The 19,411-nt window shown below is 56.6% G+C and overlaps 7 protein-coding genes across 7 annotated transcripts; 5 read left to right on the plus strand and 2 right to left on the minus strand.

Moving 5' to 3' along the window:
* Positions 1-117: 117 nt before the first annotated feature.
* On the plus strand, positions 118-1,874 carry L226DRAFT_567008 (RCC1/BLIP-II; the record flags this gene model as incomplete). The annotated part of the gene is made up of 3 exons (XM_067683969.1): positions 118-633; positions 681-923; positions 978-1,874. 3 exons carry the CDS (start codon positions 118-120, stop codon positions 1,872-1,874), a joined length of 1,656 nt encoding a protein of 551 aa, XP_067541111.1.
* Positions 1,875-2,020: 146 nt separating this feature from the next.
* Positions 2,021-5,067, minus strand: L226DRAFT_530687 (AMP-dependent synthetase and ligase). Its single transcript, XM_067679914.1, has 16 exons — positions 5,020-5,067; positions 4,857-4,960; positions 4,693-4,796; positions 4,551-4,637; positions 4,486-4,499; positions 4,123-4,423; positions 4,048-4,066; positions 3,967-3,994; positions 3,876-3,915; positions 3,784-3,810; positions 3,652-3,721; positions 3,499-3,588; positions 3,286-3,433; positions 2,742-3,143; positions 2,421-2,641; positions 2,021-2,365 (listed from the first exon to the last, which is right to left on the minus strand). The coding sequence occupies exons 1-16, from the start codon at positions 5,027-5,029 to the stop codon at positions 2,306-2,308; spliced, it is 1,725 nt and encodes a 574-aa protein (XP_067541112.1). The 5' UTR covers positions 5,030-5,067; the 3' UTR covers positions 2,021-2,305.
* Positions 5,068-6,272: 1,205 nt separating this feature from the next.
* On the plus strand, positions 6,273-7,528 carry L226DRAFT_203377 (uncharacterized protein). Its single transcript, XM_067672841.1, has 4 exons — positions 6,273-6,748; positions 6,817-6,883; positions 6,938-7,088; positions 7,150-7,528. The coding sequence occupies exons 1-4, from the start codon at positions 6,414-6,416 to the stop codon at positions 7,320-7,322; spliced, it is 726 nt and encodes a 241-aa protein (XP_067541113.1). The 5' UTR covers positions 6,273-6,413; the 3' UTR covers positions 7,323-7,528.
* Positions 7,529-7,734: 206 nt separating this feature from the next.
* Positions 7,735-11,613, plus strand: L226DRAFT_567011 (uncharacterized protein; the record flags this gene model as incomplete). Its single annotated transcript, XM_067683970.1, has 5 exons — positions 7,735-7,828; positions 7,906-8,181; positions 8,242-8,608; positions 8,659-9,838; positions 11,083-11,613. The coding sequence occupies 5 exons, from the start codon at positions 7,735-7,737 to the stop codon at positions 11,611-11,613; spliced, it is 2,448 nt and encodes an 815-aa protein (XP_067541114.1).
* Positions 11,614-11,684: 71 nt separating this feature from the next.
* On the plus strand, positions 11,685-13,270 carry L226DRAFT_543095 (L-tyrosine:2-oxoglutarate aminotransferase; the record flags this gene model as incomplete). Its single annotated transcript, XM_067682175.1, has 3 exons — positions 11,685-11,808; positions 11,861-13,095; positions 13,160-13,270. 3 exons carry the CDS (start codon positions 11,685-11,687, stop codon positions 13,268-13,270), a joined length of 1,470 nt encoding a protein of 489 aa, XP_067541115.1.
* A 255-nt stretch (positions 13,271-13,525) lies between these two features.
* Positions 13,526-16,089, minus strand: L226DRAFT_454769 (P-loop containing nucleoside triphosphate hydrolase protein; the record flags this gene model as incomplete). Its single annotated transcript, XM_067675204.1, has 10 exons — positions 13,526-13,687; positions 13,717-13,840; positions 13,909-13,988; positions 14,049-14,441; positions 14,502-14,725; positions 14,784-15,269; positions 15,322-15,379; positions 15,427-15,657; positions 15,707-15,956; positions 16,007-16,089. Coding segments are annotated over 10 exons (2,091 nt in total), but the record flags the coding sequence as incomplete, so codon positions are not given.
* A 1,351-nt stretch (positions 16,090-17,440) lies between these two features.
* On the plus strand, positions 17,441-19,362 carry L226DRAFT_501138 (GroES-like protein). Its single transcript, XM_067677813.1, has 6 exons — positions 17,441-17,942; positions 18,001-18,103; positions 18,161-18,407; positions 18,467-18,573; positions 18,638-18,949; positions 19,009-19,362. Exons 1-6 carry the CDS (start codon positions 17,895-17,897, stop codon positions 19,251-19,253), a joined length of 1,062 nt encoding a protein of 353 aa, XP_067541117.1. The 5' UTR covers positions 17,441-17,894; the 3' UTR covers positions 19,254-19,362.
* Positions 19,363-19,411: the final 49 nt, after the last annotated feature.

A 19,411-nucleotide genomic window follows, 5' to 3' on the forward strand; every position in this document is an offset into this window, starting at 1 on the left:
TCTGGGTTCAACTTTTCCGGAGCTCCACGGTCCTTGGCCCGACGCGGAAAGCCCTTCATAATCTGCCGCCGCCGCGACCTCCTCGCGCTCTTCCTCTCTCTCCCTCCACCACACACCATGCCACCCAGGCGAGCCCGCGCAGCCAGCACCACCGCTCCCCCGGAGTCGCGCAGTCGCGCAGCCAAGCGCGCTGCGTCTCCCGACCCCGCCAAGGAGCCCGCCGCGAAGCGTGTCCTCCGCGCCGGCGCAGCCAACGTCGAGAAACCCAAGGTGGCCGCCCCCCCTAACGGCAAGGTCCATAGCAAGGCCAATGGCCGTGGCAAGACCCCCGCTGTGGAGAAGCCTAAGGCCGAGAAGGCCAAGGCCCCCGCCCGCGTCCGCAAAGTGCCCCAGGCTATCAACCCCCTCCCTCGCATACCACAGCACTACCGTCCGCCTCTCCAGCTCTTCACTTGGGGTTCGGGCTCGATGAGCCAGCTGGCAATCGATTACAACCAAGAAATCCCAAAACCACGCAAAAACGCATTCGTGGCCTCGCACATCGAGGAGGGAACATTTGGCGGGGATGAGGCTGGGTTGGAGTCCATCGCTGCTGGTGGTTTACACACGTTGTTTGTTGACGAGAAGGGCACTGTGAGTACAATAAACTTTGATTCAGCACTCTGGCTGACGTCGCACAGGTCTGGTCGTGTGGAACGAACGACAACGGCGCCTTGGGGCGTGTTAGTGTCATGATACCCGACCCCAAGGACGACAGGGCGTCGCTCGAGGTCGACGAAAAGACCCAAGAGCCGGTTTGGAAGCCGGTTCCCATCCACTCCCTCGTCGAGGAGGACTTCCGTGCCGTGAAAATTGTCGCCGGTGACAGTTTCTCGGCCGCTATCAGTGACAAGGGTGAACTTCGTGCTTGGGGTGCTTTCTCCGTACGTTCTTTCCATAACATCCTTCCATTTCACGTCTTCACACAATCATTCCAGGGCAACAATGGCCTGGTTGGCTTTTCCAGCCACGCAAAGAAACAGTACAAGCCCGTCCCCATAGGCGAGCTCAAGGACGAGAAGTGGGTTGCCGCCGCTGCGGGCAACAACCACCTCATCCTTCTCACCACACAAGGCAACATCTATACCCTCGGCACTGGCGAGGAGGGCCAGCTCGGTCGTCGGGTCATCGAACGGCGCAAGATCGCAGGCACAGCCCCTGAGAAGATCGTCTTGGGCACGCGTAACCGCAAGGCCGTTGTCATTGGCGCAGGCAATAATCACTCCTTCGCTGTCGACGAGGACGGCAACACCTGGGGCTGGGGTGTCAACTCCAAGGGTCAGACCGGCACCGGCCTCGCTGACGCGAGCATTGACCGCGAGATCCATGCGCCCAAGCGTGTCATTGGCCTCGGCAAGGAGGAGCTGAAGGGTGCCACAGTCGTGCAGATTGCCGGCGGCGACCTGCACACGCTCTTCCGCACCTCTGACGGACGCGTGTTTGCCTGCGGTCTCTCCGAAGAGGGCCGGCTCGGTCTTGCCGACGACGATGAGGCGTTCGAGGACCGCCAGTACCCCGACTGCCTGCCGGAGCCTGCCCAGGTGAAGTTCCCCGACCCGAGCGACCCCGTCGTGCACGTCGCTTGCGGCACCAACAACAACCTAGCGGTCACGCAAGGCGGCGCGATGTACGCGTGGGGCCGGCAGGTTGTCGGCGAGCTCGGTCTCGGCGATGACATCGATGAACAGAAGACGCCTGCTGTCGTCGTCCGCAAGGAGGGCGGCTCGTGGGCTGCTGTCGACGCCGCCTGCGGAGGACAGCATTGCCTGGCCCTTCTTAGGAACAAGAGCCAGGCCCCCGTCCCAGTTGGTGAAACGCCTGCCGGAAAGTCATAACGGCCCCTCACTGCGACAGGCTTCTCGGCTTTAGGCATAGCTTCAAGCTTCAGTTGTGCATTGCGATACCTCCCTACATCTCTTCCGTTGTATTTATCCGCATATCACGTACCCGTACTCCCACTCCTACCTCATCCACGTCCATACCTCTCGTCCTAGTCCATGGATGCTGCATCATCTCTGCAATGGCATGTCTCTCTCCGTGACTCGCCAGGACTCACGCTCTAGACCGAACCTTTGAACGCAAAAGCACGCATTCTAGTACACTACAGTATAGTACATCGAGCACCACACTCCCCATCCATGCATCCCCATCGTCGCATAGTCCCACCACCTGTCCCGTCTCCCCCAGAGCCTGTCTAGTGACTAGTCCAAAGGGCCCCTGTATCCGCTCGCACAAGCGCGCCTCCCGCCCGGAACCCGGAATGTATCTACAACTTGGCGACCAGCTTGCGCAGCTCCAGCTTCTGGATCTTGCCCGTGGACGTTTTCTGAGCTCGAGTCAGCCTCAAGTGCAGACGCCTCATCAAAGGAATATCTGCTTACCGGAAGCTCCTGGACGACGGAGACCCACTCTGGGCAGGCGAACCCGGGCAGGCGTTTGCGCGCGTGCGCCTTCAAATCTTTCTCGAACTCGGCGAGGCGCCCGGCCCACTTCTCCGCCTTCTGCGGGTGCAGGATGACGAACGCCATAGGACGCTCGCCCCACTTGGGGTGCGAGCGCGCAATGACGGAGACCTCGAGCACGTCAGGGTGAGATGCCAGCTCTGGAGAAAGAGTGCAAGGCGTTGTCCGTCAGTACAAGGACCAATGAGAAGAAAAGACGGCAAGGTGAGTCGAAAGCAGACAAGGGCTGAGACAACTGACCTTGTTCGATGGCCAAGCTCGAGGCATTCTCGCCCCCAGAGATGATGATGTCCTTGCTCCGGTCCATGATCGCGATGTACCCATCCGGATGCCACACGGCGAGGTCGCCCGAGTTGAAATGTCCGCCCCGGAAGGCCTTGCGCGTCGCCTCGGGGTCCTTGAAGTACTCCTTCATGACGATGTTCCCGCGGAACACGATCTCGCCCATCGTCTTGCCGTCCTTGGGCACGTCGACCAGCGGTGCATCCGAACTTTCGCCGTCCTTTGCTGGGTAGACAACCCGCGCCTCTTCGGCGGTGGCGAAGGGGATGCCTTGACGCGCGATGAGCTTGGCGCGCTCTTCGAGGGATTTAGTGCCCCAGGAGGGCTGGATGTAGCATTTCGTCGAGGGGCCGTACGTCTACGGAGTGCAGAGATTAGTGGGCATGGTACGTCGGGATAGAGCATGCGCTTACCTCACTGCGGGAGAGACACGTTGAAGTAGAGAAGAGAAGCAGGGATCGGATTAACAGAAGTCAGCGTTTGCATGTGGCCGAAGGGAATGCAACGTACGTCAGACCATAGACGTGAATAGGCTGGATATTGAGCTTCTCAAGCTCTCCGATGAGATGTGCTGTCGGAGCCGATCCAGCAACGATAGTGTACACGGGCTTCTCGAGCCGCCTTGCTAGGGGAGCATTGATAAGGCCAATCTGACAGGCGTTTCAAAGGCCAGCTCAGTGCTGAAGACTCATTTAGAGGGTAATTTCGGACATACCTGCACCGTTGGGGCGCCACAGTAGTGCGTGACACCAGAGTTAATGAGATGATTCCAGATGTGCGGATATGAGACGGATCTCAGACAGATCTGCCGCGGTGCAAATGTTTCAGCTTCAGGATATGAAACGGCGTGGAGTAGTCATGCACCAACCTGTGCTGCTGCGGCAAAAGTTATCGCCCAAGGGAACGTCCAGCCGCCGGCATGGAACATTGGCAAAATCCTACATGAGTTCGCTTGTCAGCCTCATCCTAGCGTTCATTACTGCCCTTGAGCTTGACTCACCACAAGTACGTGGAGTCACGGTTCATCCTGTTGTGCATGTATTGTGAGCTGATCGTGATGACGTTGGAAGATGACCAAGGTCCTTGACTTACCCAGTTTCGTACGCATTTGCGACAGCGGCAAGATACGAGCCTATATGCAAACATCAATACAGACCGTTATAATGCGCACCGGCAACAGTACCTCTTAGAGTAGTGATGACACCTTTCGGCTGTTGGCGAACCAATTAGATAGGGACAACAACAGTGGTTCGTCTCAACTCACGCGTCCAGTGGTACCAGATCTGCAAATGAAAGTCAGAGATCCAGCACAAGTGGGCTCATTCGAGGATGCACGCACGTGTAGTTGAGTGCGCACGGCGCATCCTCATTTCGTTCCCACTCAAAGCCCGCCCAGCCGCGCTCGGCGCTGAACTTGCGTCCAGCAGTCAAGAATTGCTCGTAGGGACAGTCCTCCAGACCAGAGTCGTTGACCACGATGAAGGGTACCTTCGCCCCCTTGACAAGATGGGTATACTCGTGGTCGACGAAGAGGAGCTTGGCTTCGCTGTGCTCGAGGATGTACGCAACCTCCCCATGGGTCAGACGCGTGTTGATAGGGCAAAGGACAGCCTTGGCAGCGAGCACGCCATGGTACGCCTCTGTGGAAAGCGTTAAGCCTCATCAGGTCAGGTCTCGTGAGGTGATTAGTCTAGGAACCGACCGGCTATGGCAGGGCTGCGTGACCGGGATCAGCAACATCCAATCAACCGGAACGTATTCACTCACATGTTCGGTGCGATGAACGCGACGGTGTCCCCGGGTTGAATCCCAGCTTGGATGAGGGCGTAGGCGAGGTTCTGTATACGCTGCGCCCTGCGGACGGTTTGTGATCGGAGGGGGCGGGGTTCAAACGGATCGCGAGACGTACCAGACAGCGTAAGAGTAAATGACAGGGTGCTTCACGTCAGGATGAACGATCGCAAGCTTGTTGGGGTAGACCTGCGCAGACCGCAGGACAAATGCCAGGGGGTTCTGTGGGGAATGCGGGGGTTAGAAGACAGCCTCGCTGGAGATTCTACGACCGACACGTACCAAAGCATGAAGGTGAACGGGGGTCCCGTCTGGTACACGGAGACGATAGCTGACTCCAGGAGGGGGGATGCTTGCGGTGGTGGGTTTGAACGACCTCAATGCCTCTAATCTCGCCCAGACGTGTCAATCGCGTTGGCAATCGCTGGGAGATGATTCGACGCACCGTTAGCCATGTCGAATGAGTCAGGGGAGTGCAGCTGAGTTGTTTGAGGTCGTCCAAGATTTTATAGGGCGGGGCAGAGTGATTCTCGAGATGTCACCCTAATTACACGACGGGAGCTCACCGGAATGCGGGGAAGGGATGCGGGGCAGGCACCTGACCCTTCCCCGCATTTCCGGAGTTCCGGGAGTCGGAACCCTGGCCTATGGTTAGGTGTTATCTTCATTAGGGTCTGAAGGCTATCAGATAAGATGAGATTAGATCCAAGAAGCTGCGTCCTCACCGTTCGCAGCTGCTTCCCTGCATGACATCAGTATATGCGGTCGTTCTGGAGGGTAGGCTGAACGTTCTGTATCATCATGAACGTTTCAAACGCTATGAGATCTTTTGGGGACCTCGCACTCACCTATATCCAACCGAGAGTTCTGATGCACGACGCAGACACATTCCTCCTTTCCTTGTCAGTCCAGTCGGGCTTCGTCGGCGCCGCTGTAACTCGGCGCATTCGGGCTTCTCGCGAGATGTAGGACTGTGCAAGGTGTTTCTCGGGAGTCGGGAAGGGATACAAGGGCATCATCACTGGGCGTCCTAGAGCCAACAAATTCATGTAGGATGTATGCATGCTTGTCAAGTTGTCGCCCAGTCTATTAGTATAAACAACATACCTCCTCGATGTAGTTCCGTAATCGTTACCTCTTGATGTCCTCGGTGAGATGCTGGCTGGATAAGTTAGTGGACGGTGGTCGTCGCTTGCAAGGACTAACAAGTCGCTGGAAACGGTAACTCGTCCACCTTTCAAGCTTCCTGATTCGGAGCGGGCGTTTCCGAGCGACGCGTCTCGAATATTGACCACCATCTGGCTGCAGTGTGAGCCTACCTCCGAATGCATACACCTCTCAAGTTCTGCACTACATACACACAACACACGCAGAGGTCTAAAGCTGAAGAAGTACTGTTCCATGTCTCGCACTCGACGAAGGCCAACGGATGCTCATGCCGGAGCTTACCCACGGACGTAACGGAGATATCTCGTGTTCGCCAAACGCGGAAGCAGAGTCGTTAAACACGCAGCCTTATACGAGCATCCCCTTTGTCCTCCCAACCAGGTAAGTCGCACTAAGAACTCCTCCCCACCTCACTAACATGCGTGCAAGCAGCCCATGCACGAGGCGAGAAGAACGCGTCTGATGAAAACCCACCCGCTTCCCGTACGCCATTATGCGTATTTAAATCCGCCCACGTTCCAAGCGGACAATGGGATCGCTGCCCGCAAAGAATCCCATCCTTCCCTCGCCCGCGCTTTGGTTCTCTCGCTCTGAGGCTTGAGCTCTCTCCTCCTTCCCGCTGCACTCCGTCGCTGTCGCCACCTCTACGACTGCCTCACGTTCGGGCCCGCGATGCTATTCAAACTCACATCCACGGACATCCGCGATACAGCGCTTGTCGACTGCGCCACCGACGAGATCCTCTATCGCACCTCCACCTGTGTCGCCGGTCCCTCGAGATCGCCCGCAAGCTCGACGAGCAGCCTTGGCCGCAGTTGGGCGCGGGCGAACAGATCATACGAAAAGCTGCCCGCGTGCGAGTCATGCACCACGGCTGTGCTTGACCGGGATGGCGAGACTGCTGCGGAGATCGTATGGAACGGGCGGAACGCATCGGTCATCAGGATCGAGGACGATGTCTTGCAGGGCGCTACAGAGCTGTTCGACGCTGCCTTTGTTCGAGTCCTGTGAGTCTTCTATCTCTCGCTGTCCCCGTTCCCGCTCCGTGCATCGAACCAACCGTCCTTCTTGACAGTCCCGATGAGACCTTCCTTCCGACCCGTATGGAATATACGTGGAGAATCGCCCCGGAGACCCTTACAGTGCGTATCTTCACGTTGTGGTCACGGGCCTAACTGATCGTCCTCGGCATACAGCTTTTAGACGACGATGGCGCCGTGATTGGGCGACTCCACACTGATTGTTCCTTCGCCAAGGGGCGTCCGGTTCCGGCTATGCAGCCGGGTAAGGGCAACGACTATCTCGAGTTTGAGAAGCTGCCATCGGACGAGCTCTTGGAAGTCATCGGTATGTCATCCCGCGTTTTGTGTTCCCACAAGGTATGCACACATGCTCACCGCCTGCTCAGTAACATATCTTCTTGTCACCACGCTCCGAGAACGACTGTACTCGGTAACGAAGTACGTCTACGGCCAGCGTAAGCGGCCTCTGGCGAACCTTCGTCTGCACGCGTCTCGCAGCTTTGCGAATCTTCGCGATAGCCTGCGACGTACCATGTCCCCTTCGTCATCTCAACACTAAAATTTGCACGCAACCAACTTATCGCCTATCATCCGCAACCCGATACCCCCTGCATCCACATCACGTCACTACCGCGCATCATCCACATTCGCTCGCTTTTCGCTTTCGTTGTCGCACACCATGCTATCGCTATGCAGCAATACCCTCGTCGTTCTTTACGTCCTTCCACAATTTAGCTACTTCGGCGATGCTGATCCCGCCATGTACAACCAGTGCCTCCGCAGACGGAACATCTGTACAAACATGTACGTTATCGTATTCTATGCACACTTGTCATCGTTGTATTTTAGGACAATCGGACCAGGCTACATGGCTGAGCGCCGAAGAGTAGACGCGGATAAGATTAGATTCGGACCCCGCAGTTGGCGCCTACGTCCAACCCTACCGCATACCAGCAGGCTGCAGTCTTGCAATGGCTTCGTCCTCCGCTCCCACTTCTACCTTTGAGGACTTTCTTGTCGCTCAAGCAGAAGCTAAAAGAAATGCGCTTCGCGAGATGAATGCTGGTGAGTTCATCGATCCAGCAGCAACTCACTGTGTACCAGTGCGAGCGCGAGGGGCTAGCATACTAACTCTTCATAAGATCCGTCGAATTGGGATTGGCCCATCTCCGATGGGTGGACGCGCTCACACTCTTGGGACACGTTCATCAAGCAGTGCCGTAGTTTTGACTTGGAGCAGCTGACAACCCCCGGTGGTACCATCACTCTCGACGTACCGGTAGAGCACGATACCCTAGACCCCACGCGAGGAAATCTTTACATCCGCGAGGTCTACCTGGAGGTTCACGAGCAGCTTTGGGAAAGGGCGACTACGAAGAGACTCGGGGGAATGGTACTCACTGGTCAGCCAGGCACCGGTATGTATCTCATCTTTGTTCACTAGTCGTAGTAAGACGTCAGTCTGACCTGACATCTAGGGAAAACCATGTTCCTATGGTATCTTCTGGTCTGCATGCTACGGGAGAAACAAGTCGTTCTGCTTTACATGGCGTCCTGCGACACGGTCCTGTTCTACCACGACCAAGTGTTCGTTGCGCCCGCCAGTGTTTCCAACTTATCCTTGCCCCATTACCACGCGGACAAACTGGACTTTTCTCAAGTCTGCATCTGGTCTCTCTTTGACGTCCCAGTCGAGGACAGTGTTCCCAAGCTTGTGTGGAAGGGGATCTGCTACCCGGTCACGGCACCTTCCCCCAACCGTGATCGAATGAAATACTTCATCAAGTATCGTACTCCCTATATCGGCGGTTTTCCCTTGTGGACTCTCCAAGAACTCAGAGATGCGTAAGTGCGCATACATCAAGGTGTAGCATCTGTGGCTCACGTTTTCCTAGGTTCCCCCTGCACCTGTCATATGCGGCGCTCATCAAGCTCCTCGAGGTGTACATCGATCATTGGTCCGATGCCCTTCCGAAGGGGCCTTGGGGCAACATCATCGAGGCTCTAAAGGCGGAGTACGGCAACGAGAAGCCAGCGTCTGTGGAGGAAGCGTGGCAGACCCTCATGGACATCGTCATCTTCCATCTCGGCTACGCCCCCCGCGACGTCTTCAAGGGAATGTCGGAACTTGGGCAGTTGAAGACAGTTCACTTGGCAGCATTACGCGTGTCGTACGCTGAAATTCTGGACATCGTCCAGACGTTCGAAGTCTCCTCGCAGCTTCCTAACGACAACAAAATAGTGTGCATCATCCCACACCGCCGTCCCACAGACGATGTAGTCCTCTGGGACATCGACTTCAAGTCTCTCTGGGTTGCGAAGGAAGTCTCGCGGCGGTTGATGGAAGCCCAGGAGAGCGAGGCTCGCCGGCTGATATGGATCTTGCGGGGCATTCCTGAGGCTGGTGCCCTGCTTGGTCATATGTTCGAGCCGTTCGTTCACCGCTTGCTCACGAACGAGCGCACAGGGAACCCATGGCCGCTTCTGAAGATGCAGTCGAATGATGTCAAGCACGCCCCGACGTTCGCCGTCGATCCCTCCGTCGCCGCCGCCTCAGGAACACAGGGCTTTCCAGGCCTTCGACGCAAAGTAGTGAGGTTCGACAGTCGGATCCCGAGCTCGCTAGCGCACGGCATCTACTACATCCCCCAGAAGAAGACCTCCCCCTTCGTCGACGCCTTCACGGTTGAGATCGACAACACCACCTGCTCGGCCATTCTGTGGCTGTTGCAAGTGACAAATTCGGAGCATCATGATGGGTCCGAGCGCGGCTATACCTGGATACGCGAACTCATAACGGCCCTGCAGGATGAGCTGGAATCGCGCCGACGTGAGCCGCCGAAGAAGAAGCACAAGGACAGTGGTGCCGTACGGCACAAGTGGGAGCAGAACGTGAACGAGAACGAGAACGAGAACGAGCACAAGGCGAAAAATCCCCAGGTGTCTGTCCGCTATGTGCTGGTTCGCCCAAAAGGCGAGGGCAGCGCCTCGTGGAAGATGCCGGAAGGTTGGGATGTGCAAACTCCACAGGTGGACCATCGAGGCCCTGCGTACTTGCTGCAGGTGCCAATGGTGGTACGTCTCTTCCGGCCACCTTATTGAACGTGTGTGTACTGACTGTATGTGCAAAGCTACTTGAACGAACGTGAAGAAGAGGAGGACGATGACTGATAGCATCCAGCTATGCATCGCTTCTGGCAGCTTGCGGGACAAGAACGATGGTGGTGCTGCAACCTGTAGTGGCGGGACATACGGCCTTCTCCCTCTCGCGGACATGCCCTTTGATATACGCGACCCGGTTTCGATCGTACGGTGACAACGAAGCTTTCGGCACGGTGTTCGGATCGGGTGTGCATGGTGAGCATTGCGGATGGCTGCTCCTGTACCCGAACCTCCCTGCATTCCTTGCGACCAGCGCGACGCAAAATGCGCTTCCCCTAAAAATCTCGAACAGACGCGTGTACGGGCGTATCATGTAAGTTAGAGTCGTATTCCATGTACATGTACTCTTAGGACAAATGTGCCAAGCCAAAGAAACATGGACACCTTTGGAGAGACTTGTTTTTCGTCCGCGGGCGAGGCAGACCGAGGTCGAACGCTGCATATGTCAGTGAGAGCTCGACGTGACAGAACATTGCGAGACGTAAGTGTTTGTCTTGGCGAGCCTGCATGGTTGAAATATGAACATGTCGCGTCCTACGATCCTCTGCTTTAGTGTTGCTGCGAGTGCGAGTTGCACTCGCGAGTTGTGAAGTCCGAACTAACGGTTCCGGCTTCCTGCCTCGGCGCTTGCTAGGCTTGCGGTGGTCCTCCTGGCGGGGCAACTCGCGAGTCTCGGACCTCACCTCGGCGCTACACGGCGCCAATCTGCCTCACCTCGCCTCACCTCGCCGCAACACTACTCTGCTTGAAGTACATACAGTGTACACGCAGTGACTAGGGATTTGTAGAACATTTACTCGGCCTAGTAGTCCATTATATATGGACGATCAAAGTCGGAGGTTTACGTGAGCGCGAGCCTCGAGGGCGAACGTTGTGAACACAGCCGCCCTCAGGCACCTTGTCCCTTTACCGCCACAACGATGCGACCTCTTCGTTGCAAACCGACACCCGGCAGACACGCAGGCAATACAGAAACATATGAGGAACAGGCAGATTGTGTATGCATGAGTTGCTCAGTGCAAGAACGCCGTCTACGCAACCCAGGAGCAGTTCTCAGCTTCTGAGAGCTTAGTCTCTGACTCAGGAACTCATGCAGTGAGCCCCACCCACATCGACAGAGTTCGAACGTGTCATTGACTCACGACAATTTCCTCTAGGCACACGCGTCCGGGTCCGAGGTTATGCTGGGCTCGCCTCGTGGCTCCTCCACCCGCGTCTGCGAGCACTGCAAGCACCGGATGGCGGACTTCATCATCCTCAGAACAGCGATGGATGGATGCCTGCGCGCCACTCCTCCTTGTTGCACTGCTTCTGTCCCCGGTGCCCGCGGTCATGTCACCGCAAATCGTCTCAGCTCAGGCGAAACGCATCCCGTCTCGGGCCACGACTGGACGCTGACGTGCGAGCCCGCAATCGCCCTGACTGGCCTATGGGAACTCTCACTGCCCGCGTCCTCTCGCTCTGGCGCGCCCGTGCCGCTCGGTGACTCGGACACCCTGCATTCCATCCACTTTTTCAGTTTCGCCGGATCATCGCCCCATTGCCCGTCCTGGGAGTATGTGGTTTCCGAACAGGCCAAATCGCTAGCAGATATATATGGCTCTAAGTGGCCGCCACTGCCGCCATCATCCACCGCCTTCCCCAGCATCTCGACACAGTTGACTCGGTCTCCTTCCTCTTCCCTCTAGAGCTTTATATACTACACCAACCTAGTTGCCTTATCCTCTTACCTCCCGCAATGTCCGTTGCTTCCTCTTCCATGGCTATGCCCGTCGACCTCTCCCACCACCTCTCTACAGAGGCGCGGCTCCGGCAACCTAATCCGATGAAGGCTATCTGGAAACTTACACGTCGCAAGCCTAACATGGTCTCATTAGCTAACGGTTTGTGAATCCACTTCCCGCGCTATGTCCCTGAGCCTGACTCGGTATACAGGCGATCCCCACTTCTCTCTGTACCCCATCCGGAAGGTCGAGTTCGAGATGGCGTCTGTTGCTGAGGAGGACCCGGTAGCAACATGGCGGAGAGGAGGTCCCAGCGCCCCTTGTCACAAGCTCGCATCGTCCACGCATGAGCCATGCGCACTCCCCATACAAACCGGTCTCCAATACAGCCACGGTGCAGGCCTGCCCGACGCCCAGCGCGTCGTTACCGAACTCACGAACTATTACCACGCGCCTTCCGACCACATCTGCACACTGACCCTCGGCAACTCCGACGGTATCACCAAATGCTTCCGCCTACTAGGCGAGCCCGGCGACCACTTCATCGCCGACGAGTTCTCCTTCAGCTCGATGACGAACGTCCCTTTGTCCCAAGGAATCAAGTGGGTCAGCATCAAGATGGACGAAGGCGGCATGATCCCCGAGGAGCTCGAGCGCGTCCTGGCGGAGTGGAACCCAGAGCGCGGCCGCAGGCCCCACGTCATCTACCTCGTTCCCTGCGGCCAAAACCCAACAGGCTCGACCCTGAGCCTCGAGCGTCGGAAGCAGATATACGCGATCGCACAGCGGTTCGACCTCATCATCATCGAGGACGACCCGTACTACTTCCTGCAGTACGACTCCCCCGATCACCCGACCACCGCGCTCTCCACACCCTTCTCGACGTCCTTCCTCTCTCTCGACACCGACGGCCGTGTGATGCGCATCGACAGCTTCTCCAAGGTCTTCGCCCCGGGCATGCGCCTCGGCTGGATCACCTCCAACGCGTTCTTCCACGAGGCCCTCGTCACCTACACCGACTCCTCGACAATGCACCCGCACGGCTTCGGGCAGATGCTCATCACCGAGATGCTCGCGCCGCACGGCTGGCAGCTCTCCGGGTTCGACCGCTGGGTGCGCTCACTGCGCGCCGAGTACCACCGGCGCCGCGCGTTCTTCCTCGACCTCTTCCAGCGCGAGGTCGCCCCGACGCAGCTCGCGCGCGCGACGGTGCCCGAGGCGGGCATGTTCGTGTGGATCCGCGTCGAGATCGAGAAGCACCCGCGGTACAGGGCGGACAGGCGCATGCAGAGCCGGGACGTCACTGCGCCCAGGACGAACGTGAAGGAGCTCATGGAGGAGCTGTTTGAGCGCTGCTTGGACGGCGGGCTCGTCATCATGCCTGCATCCGTCTTCGCGCTCTCCGCGGATCCGAAGTACGACGACATGGAGGACCCGGTCGAGGACGTGAGTAGTTTCTACTCGATCTTGTATGTTCGACAATGGCTGACGTGTGGTTTGGCGATTGCAGCGCTTGAACTACTTGCGTGCGACATTTGCGGGCACGGAGGAGGCGATGGAGCAGGGCCTGACGATACTTGGACAGGTGCTCAGGGAATTCTTCACCGAGGAACAGAAGTAATGGACCCTGAACCGATTCTTGGACCTTCATTCACTGTAGCCATAGTCTCAACCTCTCGCTGTCTGCAGACATTGGAACTCTATCCTTATTACTCACCATGTCTCGGACCAAAACCCTCATGGTAGATACACCACGTCTAATATCCCGTTACTTGGAACTGGCATCCACATACAACATATAATAGGCATAAAATCTAGCAATACATCTATCCTATCCTATTCATGCGGATTTTAGAGGACAGACCTATCCGACTGCTCACAGGAACGCAGACACCTTGATTGGCTTCCGCACAGCTGCAGAGTTCCCTTCTTTGAACTTATACGCCACGCGATACGGCTGGACCTTTGTGCCACTCTTCGCGCCCATTTCGGGCTTGTCTTTAGGCACGATCGGCCGTCCGAAGAAGTCAACGGCGGCCTACAGGACGCAATGCATGTGTCAGCGACATGGCAAAAAGTCACAAGCTGTGGAACATGTTGAACACGAACCTTCTCAGCAGGCTTGTCATCGTGGCGCGACCGCTTCGCTGCAGGCTGTAGATCTTCTCTTGAAGGCGCAGCTTTGCCCCGCCTGTCGAGCAACAAACATGCACGTCAACAAGCCGCACGACACATGCATAAGTACCGGCTGCCACTCACGCGCCGCCGAAGAAGGCAGACTTGCCCGCCTTGCTTTTCTCGGCACCTTCAGCATGGCGAGCGATGACTTGTGCATCGATCTGTGCAAGCATCAGGATGGCTGTCTTTGAAGCGAACAGTCGTGATGGACCGCGACTTACCTCTGCTGCAACAAGGTGCCTCACTGCATACCGGGAGACTGCGATGTCGGCCGATCGCTTCCCGTCGTATGTCACGAAGACGTCGACCGGGGGGTCGAGCCTGTATACCAGCTGCCCGTCTTCCTGCCTCTCCTGCACGAATCGCAGCTCGAGCGTCGCCATGATGCTCACCAGCCGAGAGAGCAGCGCTTTCTCAGCCGGGCGAATGACCTGGCTGTTTACCGGTCGGAGAGGGGGCGAGATGATGCGATTGATGTACGGAGCGATCTCAAGCTGCATTGTCTGTTCGTTCGCAAGATGTCGATAGTCGCCTGCGCACCGGGAGGCTGCCGTACGCAAACAGCGACCAAGAGACTTGTAGATTTCCTCGTTCGTCTTGGTTTGCGTGTAGTGCTGCAAAGGAAGCGATGTACGTTGTCAATGATAATCTATGTAAGCTGCCACGGAACATACCTCCCAGTCTGCTTTCGGCCGCTCGACCTTCGGCCCGCCGCGCTCTTGGAAGAGGGGATAGAAGGCAACAAGAGGATACGCGAGGTATGGCATCAGTGCATACTCCCGTTCCGCTCGCATCGCACCCATCATGACGTCCCACCGACAGAGCCATTCCGTACCCTTCAAATACCGCGTGAAGGTAGCATCATGTCGATGCAGGTTGGCATAATGCTCGAAGCATCCTGACCGCATCCATGTCAGCAAGCACCCCACGCTGACCTTGACTGACAGGCGACTCACCAATCGCAACCTTATCTATTGAGTCGCAGCCCTCAACCTCTCGGCTCAGGCGCGACACGTAGCGGGGATCATCCTCTGACACGCCCAGGTCCTTTGCGCGTTTCCGTGACAGTGGCGCGAAGAGGTCGTTCAGGATCGTCATCTGCGACGCCTCCGTCCCCTTCATGCCTTGTGTCGCGCTTCGGACAACCGTTTCTGTGACGTCCTTATTTCGCGCTTTCAACAGCTGCAGCGTGTTTAGACATCCTCGAAAATCGCCTTGTGCGGCACCGACGAGCGTAGAGAGTGCACGCGCGTCGGCCTTCATGCCTTCACCCTCGCAGATCTCGCGTAGACGTCTGACTAAATGCGTGTCGTTGGGCCGCGAGAAGCGGACTATTCGGGCATGTTGCCGAAGCTTGGTGAGAGATGAGGCGTAGAGGTCGTTGCAGATACAGATGATGGGACGGAGTAAAGGCCGTGATGCCTGTGGGTCCTGCTTCCGCCCTGCACCAAAAGTGAATATGCAGCATATGTAGCGTGAGCAGATACGACTCACCTTTCTTCTTCGGCTTGTCATGAGTCAGTTGGATTAATTTGTATACAAACCCTCCTGACTGTGTTTGTTAGCGAGTATCACCGTGTCAAGAGTGAGCATACATACACTGTCCGACCCTCCAGTCGCGCCGTCAATCTCATCGATGACGACCAGGTTGGGTTTGGAGCTGCCAATCATCGCACCGCTCTCCAGTGCGGGTCGTATTCGCTCGTCCACGACGTCCGCAGAACGTGCGTCGCTTGCGTTGATCTCGAAAACATTGTATCCGGCGTGTTGTGCAACGATATGCGCGAGCGTAGTCTTTCCTAGTCCTGGAGGTCCTGATAGCAATAGCAGCTGGATATTGCTTAGCTGAAGCTCACGTTCCGGTCACATTCATACGCACCTTCTCGCGGGGTCTCCTCCACTGGTCCAAGTTCTCATCGTCGGCATCTCCTCTGGCACGTTTACGGCCGCGATTCTTGTTCCTGCCGAAGACACAGGCATCCCATTCCTTGACCCATGACAGCACCTCCCGATGGACACGGTCGTCGCCTAGGAGTTCAGTAAATCGTTGTGGGCGATATCGGTCGACCCATAGCGCCGTGTTAGTAGTCGTGGCGAGATGCACGGTCTTCTTCGGTTCTTCGCGCTCTCTTGTGCAGAATTAACACGGCTGCAGGTGGTGTGGAATACAAAGACTCACTCTGCGTCAAGCTTCGCTGCCGTCGAACCCGCAAGGTCTTCGAGCATCCTATGTATGGGAACATCAAGGAGGTTCTTGAATTGCTGGTCCTTCTGAGGCAGAATGCCAGCTCGCCTCTGGGCATGACTTCAACTTCGCGCTCGAGAGAAACCATTCCGTGATGACTTACCAGAGCTGTTGTTGCGGCACCTTCGCGTCGGCGCGATTTCCGCGTGAAGTAGACCGCGGAGCCATCGAAAGTGCTGGTAGTCAAGACCTTTGATGTGGAAGCTATCGGTTTGAGGGAAGCGACTTGAGCTGTGTAGGACTTCAGGAGGTCCGCGACGTCTGGCATATCATCATCTGGCGCATACTTAAGATACGGATGCTGTTGGGTACCGGTTGACATTCGTACCTTGGGATTGTGACTGCAGATCAACAGTCTGGTTAACCAAGGTTGCATCCAACGAGAGCAGAGGTGCATCTATGGATAAAGTCAGACCCTTCGGGATGCGGGTGTAGAGGCGGTAAAGTTCGAAATTCGAGTTCGGAAAACGCTGCCCTCACGCCAGGTTTGCAAGTCCAATTCACGATCGCAAAGTGTGCAACCCAAAGTTCGCATACATTCATCCACGAATCTTCACGGGTACCACCGCAAGTGTGATGACGTACCTCCGAACCCGGAAGGCTCTCCAACGCGTCCAACGTCCATCTCCTCATCATCTTCGGTCGCGTTAGGTTCTTGTAGAAGGAGCCCTGTCGGAACAAACGCGTCCTCGCTGGCGGCTTCGGGGGAACTCTCTTGGAGGTCGGCGAGACTGGTAGGAAAGAGCAGGCTGCTCGGTTGACCGAACTCAACTGTCGCCATCACAGAATAGAGCACAGGAGTGGAAGTACGAGAAGGTATTGGGAACGTCAGTGAGCATGAACGCGTCGAAGGCAGAATGGTCGGGTCGTTGACCGAGGCGCGTCGCGCCCTCGACGCGTCTGTGGCTGATTCAGGCGGAGTTACAAGTGGCCTCCACGTGAACTCGGACGCGTCCGTTTAAAATTACAGTGTATGTACTGTGGTAGTCGCGACTCGTGCGAGGAGTCTCAGGGAGTCTCCAAGCCGGAAACCAGCACCTACATCAGTGCAAGGAACTTCATACGTGAGCTTTCTTCACTTCTTTTGCTCTGAATACCTTCCCTGATTATGTACGTCGTCACTGTAATGGCCAGTCCGAGGAGGGCCCGGGAGACTCCCTCCTTGGCTTCATCCTGAAAATTGGATAGCAACGTGATGGCCAGGCTGGAGTTCCTTACTTCTACTGCTCGATACTGCCCCCGCAGTGGCTGACATGCCACTGACGGCGACACCATTCATGCCGATGATAGCGGCAACACTGGACATGGCGCTGAGCTACCGTACGTACTACACCCACACTGCCCTTTCACAGCCCGGGGAGGCACATCGACCCCTAAAGGCCTAAGGTCACACACGGACTTCGAAGGTCGTTTCAGCTCGTCAGGGATAGAAGAGCCTATGCTCGAGCCCAGTCTCTGGAATTCGTTATGAGCCCGAACGAATTGGCTTGAACTTCGGTAAAGCCACATCATCCACTTGGCCAACCTCACACGAAGCCGCGTTGAGCTGTACTTTCCTCGATTTCTGTCAGCCGGTCAAAAGTCGAAACACATGCGGAGGACGTTTACGCTCTGGCTGACAAACGCACCGCCGACAATAGTGCCCGAATCCCGAAGTACTCGGACTATGCAGATGGCGTAATCTGTTAAGTATACAATTCGGGAGCTGTCGTCCCGCGCGACGACGGAGATGGTAGACAGGAGGACCGTGCCGTACAAATAGTGCGGATGCATCGTAGAGTTTTGCAGTTGATCCCCCACCTCGAGTGAACATCTGTGAACCATGGCTTCCACTATTCCCGCAACAATGAAGGCTGTGGTCTATGTCGAGGTATGTCTTCATCGCCGCCAGCTTTTATAGTAGGTGCTGATGTTGATCCTGTCTACAGAGTAACAAAGTCTCAGTCCAAGAACATCCGGTACCCGACATCGCAGACGACGAGATCCTCGTGAAGAACGTCGCGATCGCCCTCAATCCCACAGATTGGAAGCGTGCGTCCACCGATTAGCAATTATGTTCATATGAATATGTTCTGATGGATCTCGCAGACGTCGACTGGAAGCTCGGAAAGGTGGGCAGCATTTCCGGTTGCGACTTCTCTGGCGTAGTGGTCAAGGTGGGCAAGAGCGTCACGGACGGCCCCAAAGTCGGAGACCACGTCGCTGGTGTAGCCCACGGCGCTGCGTATTTAGATGAGGGTGCGTTCGCCGAGTACGTCAAGACCTTCGCGGATATCGTCTGGATCGTCCCCGAGAACACGTTCAGCCACGAACAGGCCGCTGCCTATGGTGTCGCGTAGGTTTCCACCACTGGGCTTGGGGCTGCGCTTCCAATATTCACCATTTGGTCGACAGGTTTTGGACCGCTGTGCAGGCTTTCTATGCCCCGGGACGTCTGGGCCTGGTTGAGCCTCCCGCGAAGTCCCCCACACCCGAGTGGGTCCTCATCTATGGCGGCAGCTGTGAGTGCTTCCAAAGTGTACGCTTAGTACCCTCATGCTGACCTGTGCGCGATACCGTGTTCAGCTGGGGTGGGTCTATGTGCCATTCAACTCGCCCGCCTGTCGGGGTACAAAGTCATCACTACCGCCTCCCCACGCAACCACGAGCTCCTCAAATCGCTGGGGGCGGACGTGACCATTGATTACCACGACCCGGATGTCGTGGCGAAGATCAAGCAAGTGACCGGAGACACGCTCAAGTACGCCTTGGAGACAATTGGGGACGAAGAGACCCACAAGGTCGCCATAGAGGCCATCGGGCCGTCTGGCGGGAGAGTGGTCGGATTGAACCTGATGGCAAGCAAAGAGACTGGAAGAAAGGACGTGACGATTACGGGTGCGTGGTTTCGCCGCGTTATTCATCCTGATACTGAGTCAAGGTCGTCGTGTGGATAGAGACTCTCTTGTATTCGGTGAGCGGTCGTCCATTCAGTCTTGGGCCCATGCAATTTCCGGCCGCGCCCGAGGACAGGACGCACATGGCGGCGTTCTTGAAGAAGCTGCCACAGTATGTCCTAGAAGGTGCCCTTAAACCGATCCCCGTGAAGCTATGGGAAGGTGGTCTCGAGGCCATCCCCAGTGGCTTCCAGTACATGCGCGAGGGGAAGGTCAGCGCGGAGAAGATCGTATACAGAGTATAGAGCAGATAATATCGTACACTTCGTGGACTGATCATGGTATTAGAGACTGAGTTACTGTTGCTGGATGCCGTCGGGCAGTCGCGACGCGTCTGGGGCTGAACAAGCGGAGCTTCAAACGTGCGCTCGTCCGGCACGAGACCGAGCATACTGTCTGGCAA

The sequence above is a fragment of the Lentinus tigrinus genome (assembly GCF_003813185.1).
Source record: "Lentinus tigrinus ALCF2SS1-7 unplaced genomic scaffold L226scaffold_3, whole genome shotgun sequence".
NCBI classification, from domain to species: Eukaryota; Fungi; Basidiomycota; class Agaricomycetes; order Polyporales; family Polyporaceae; genus Lentinus; species Lentinus tigrinus.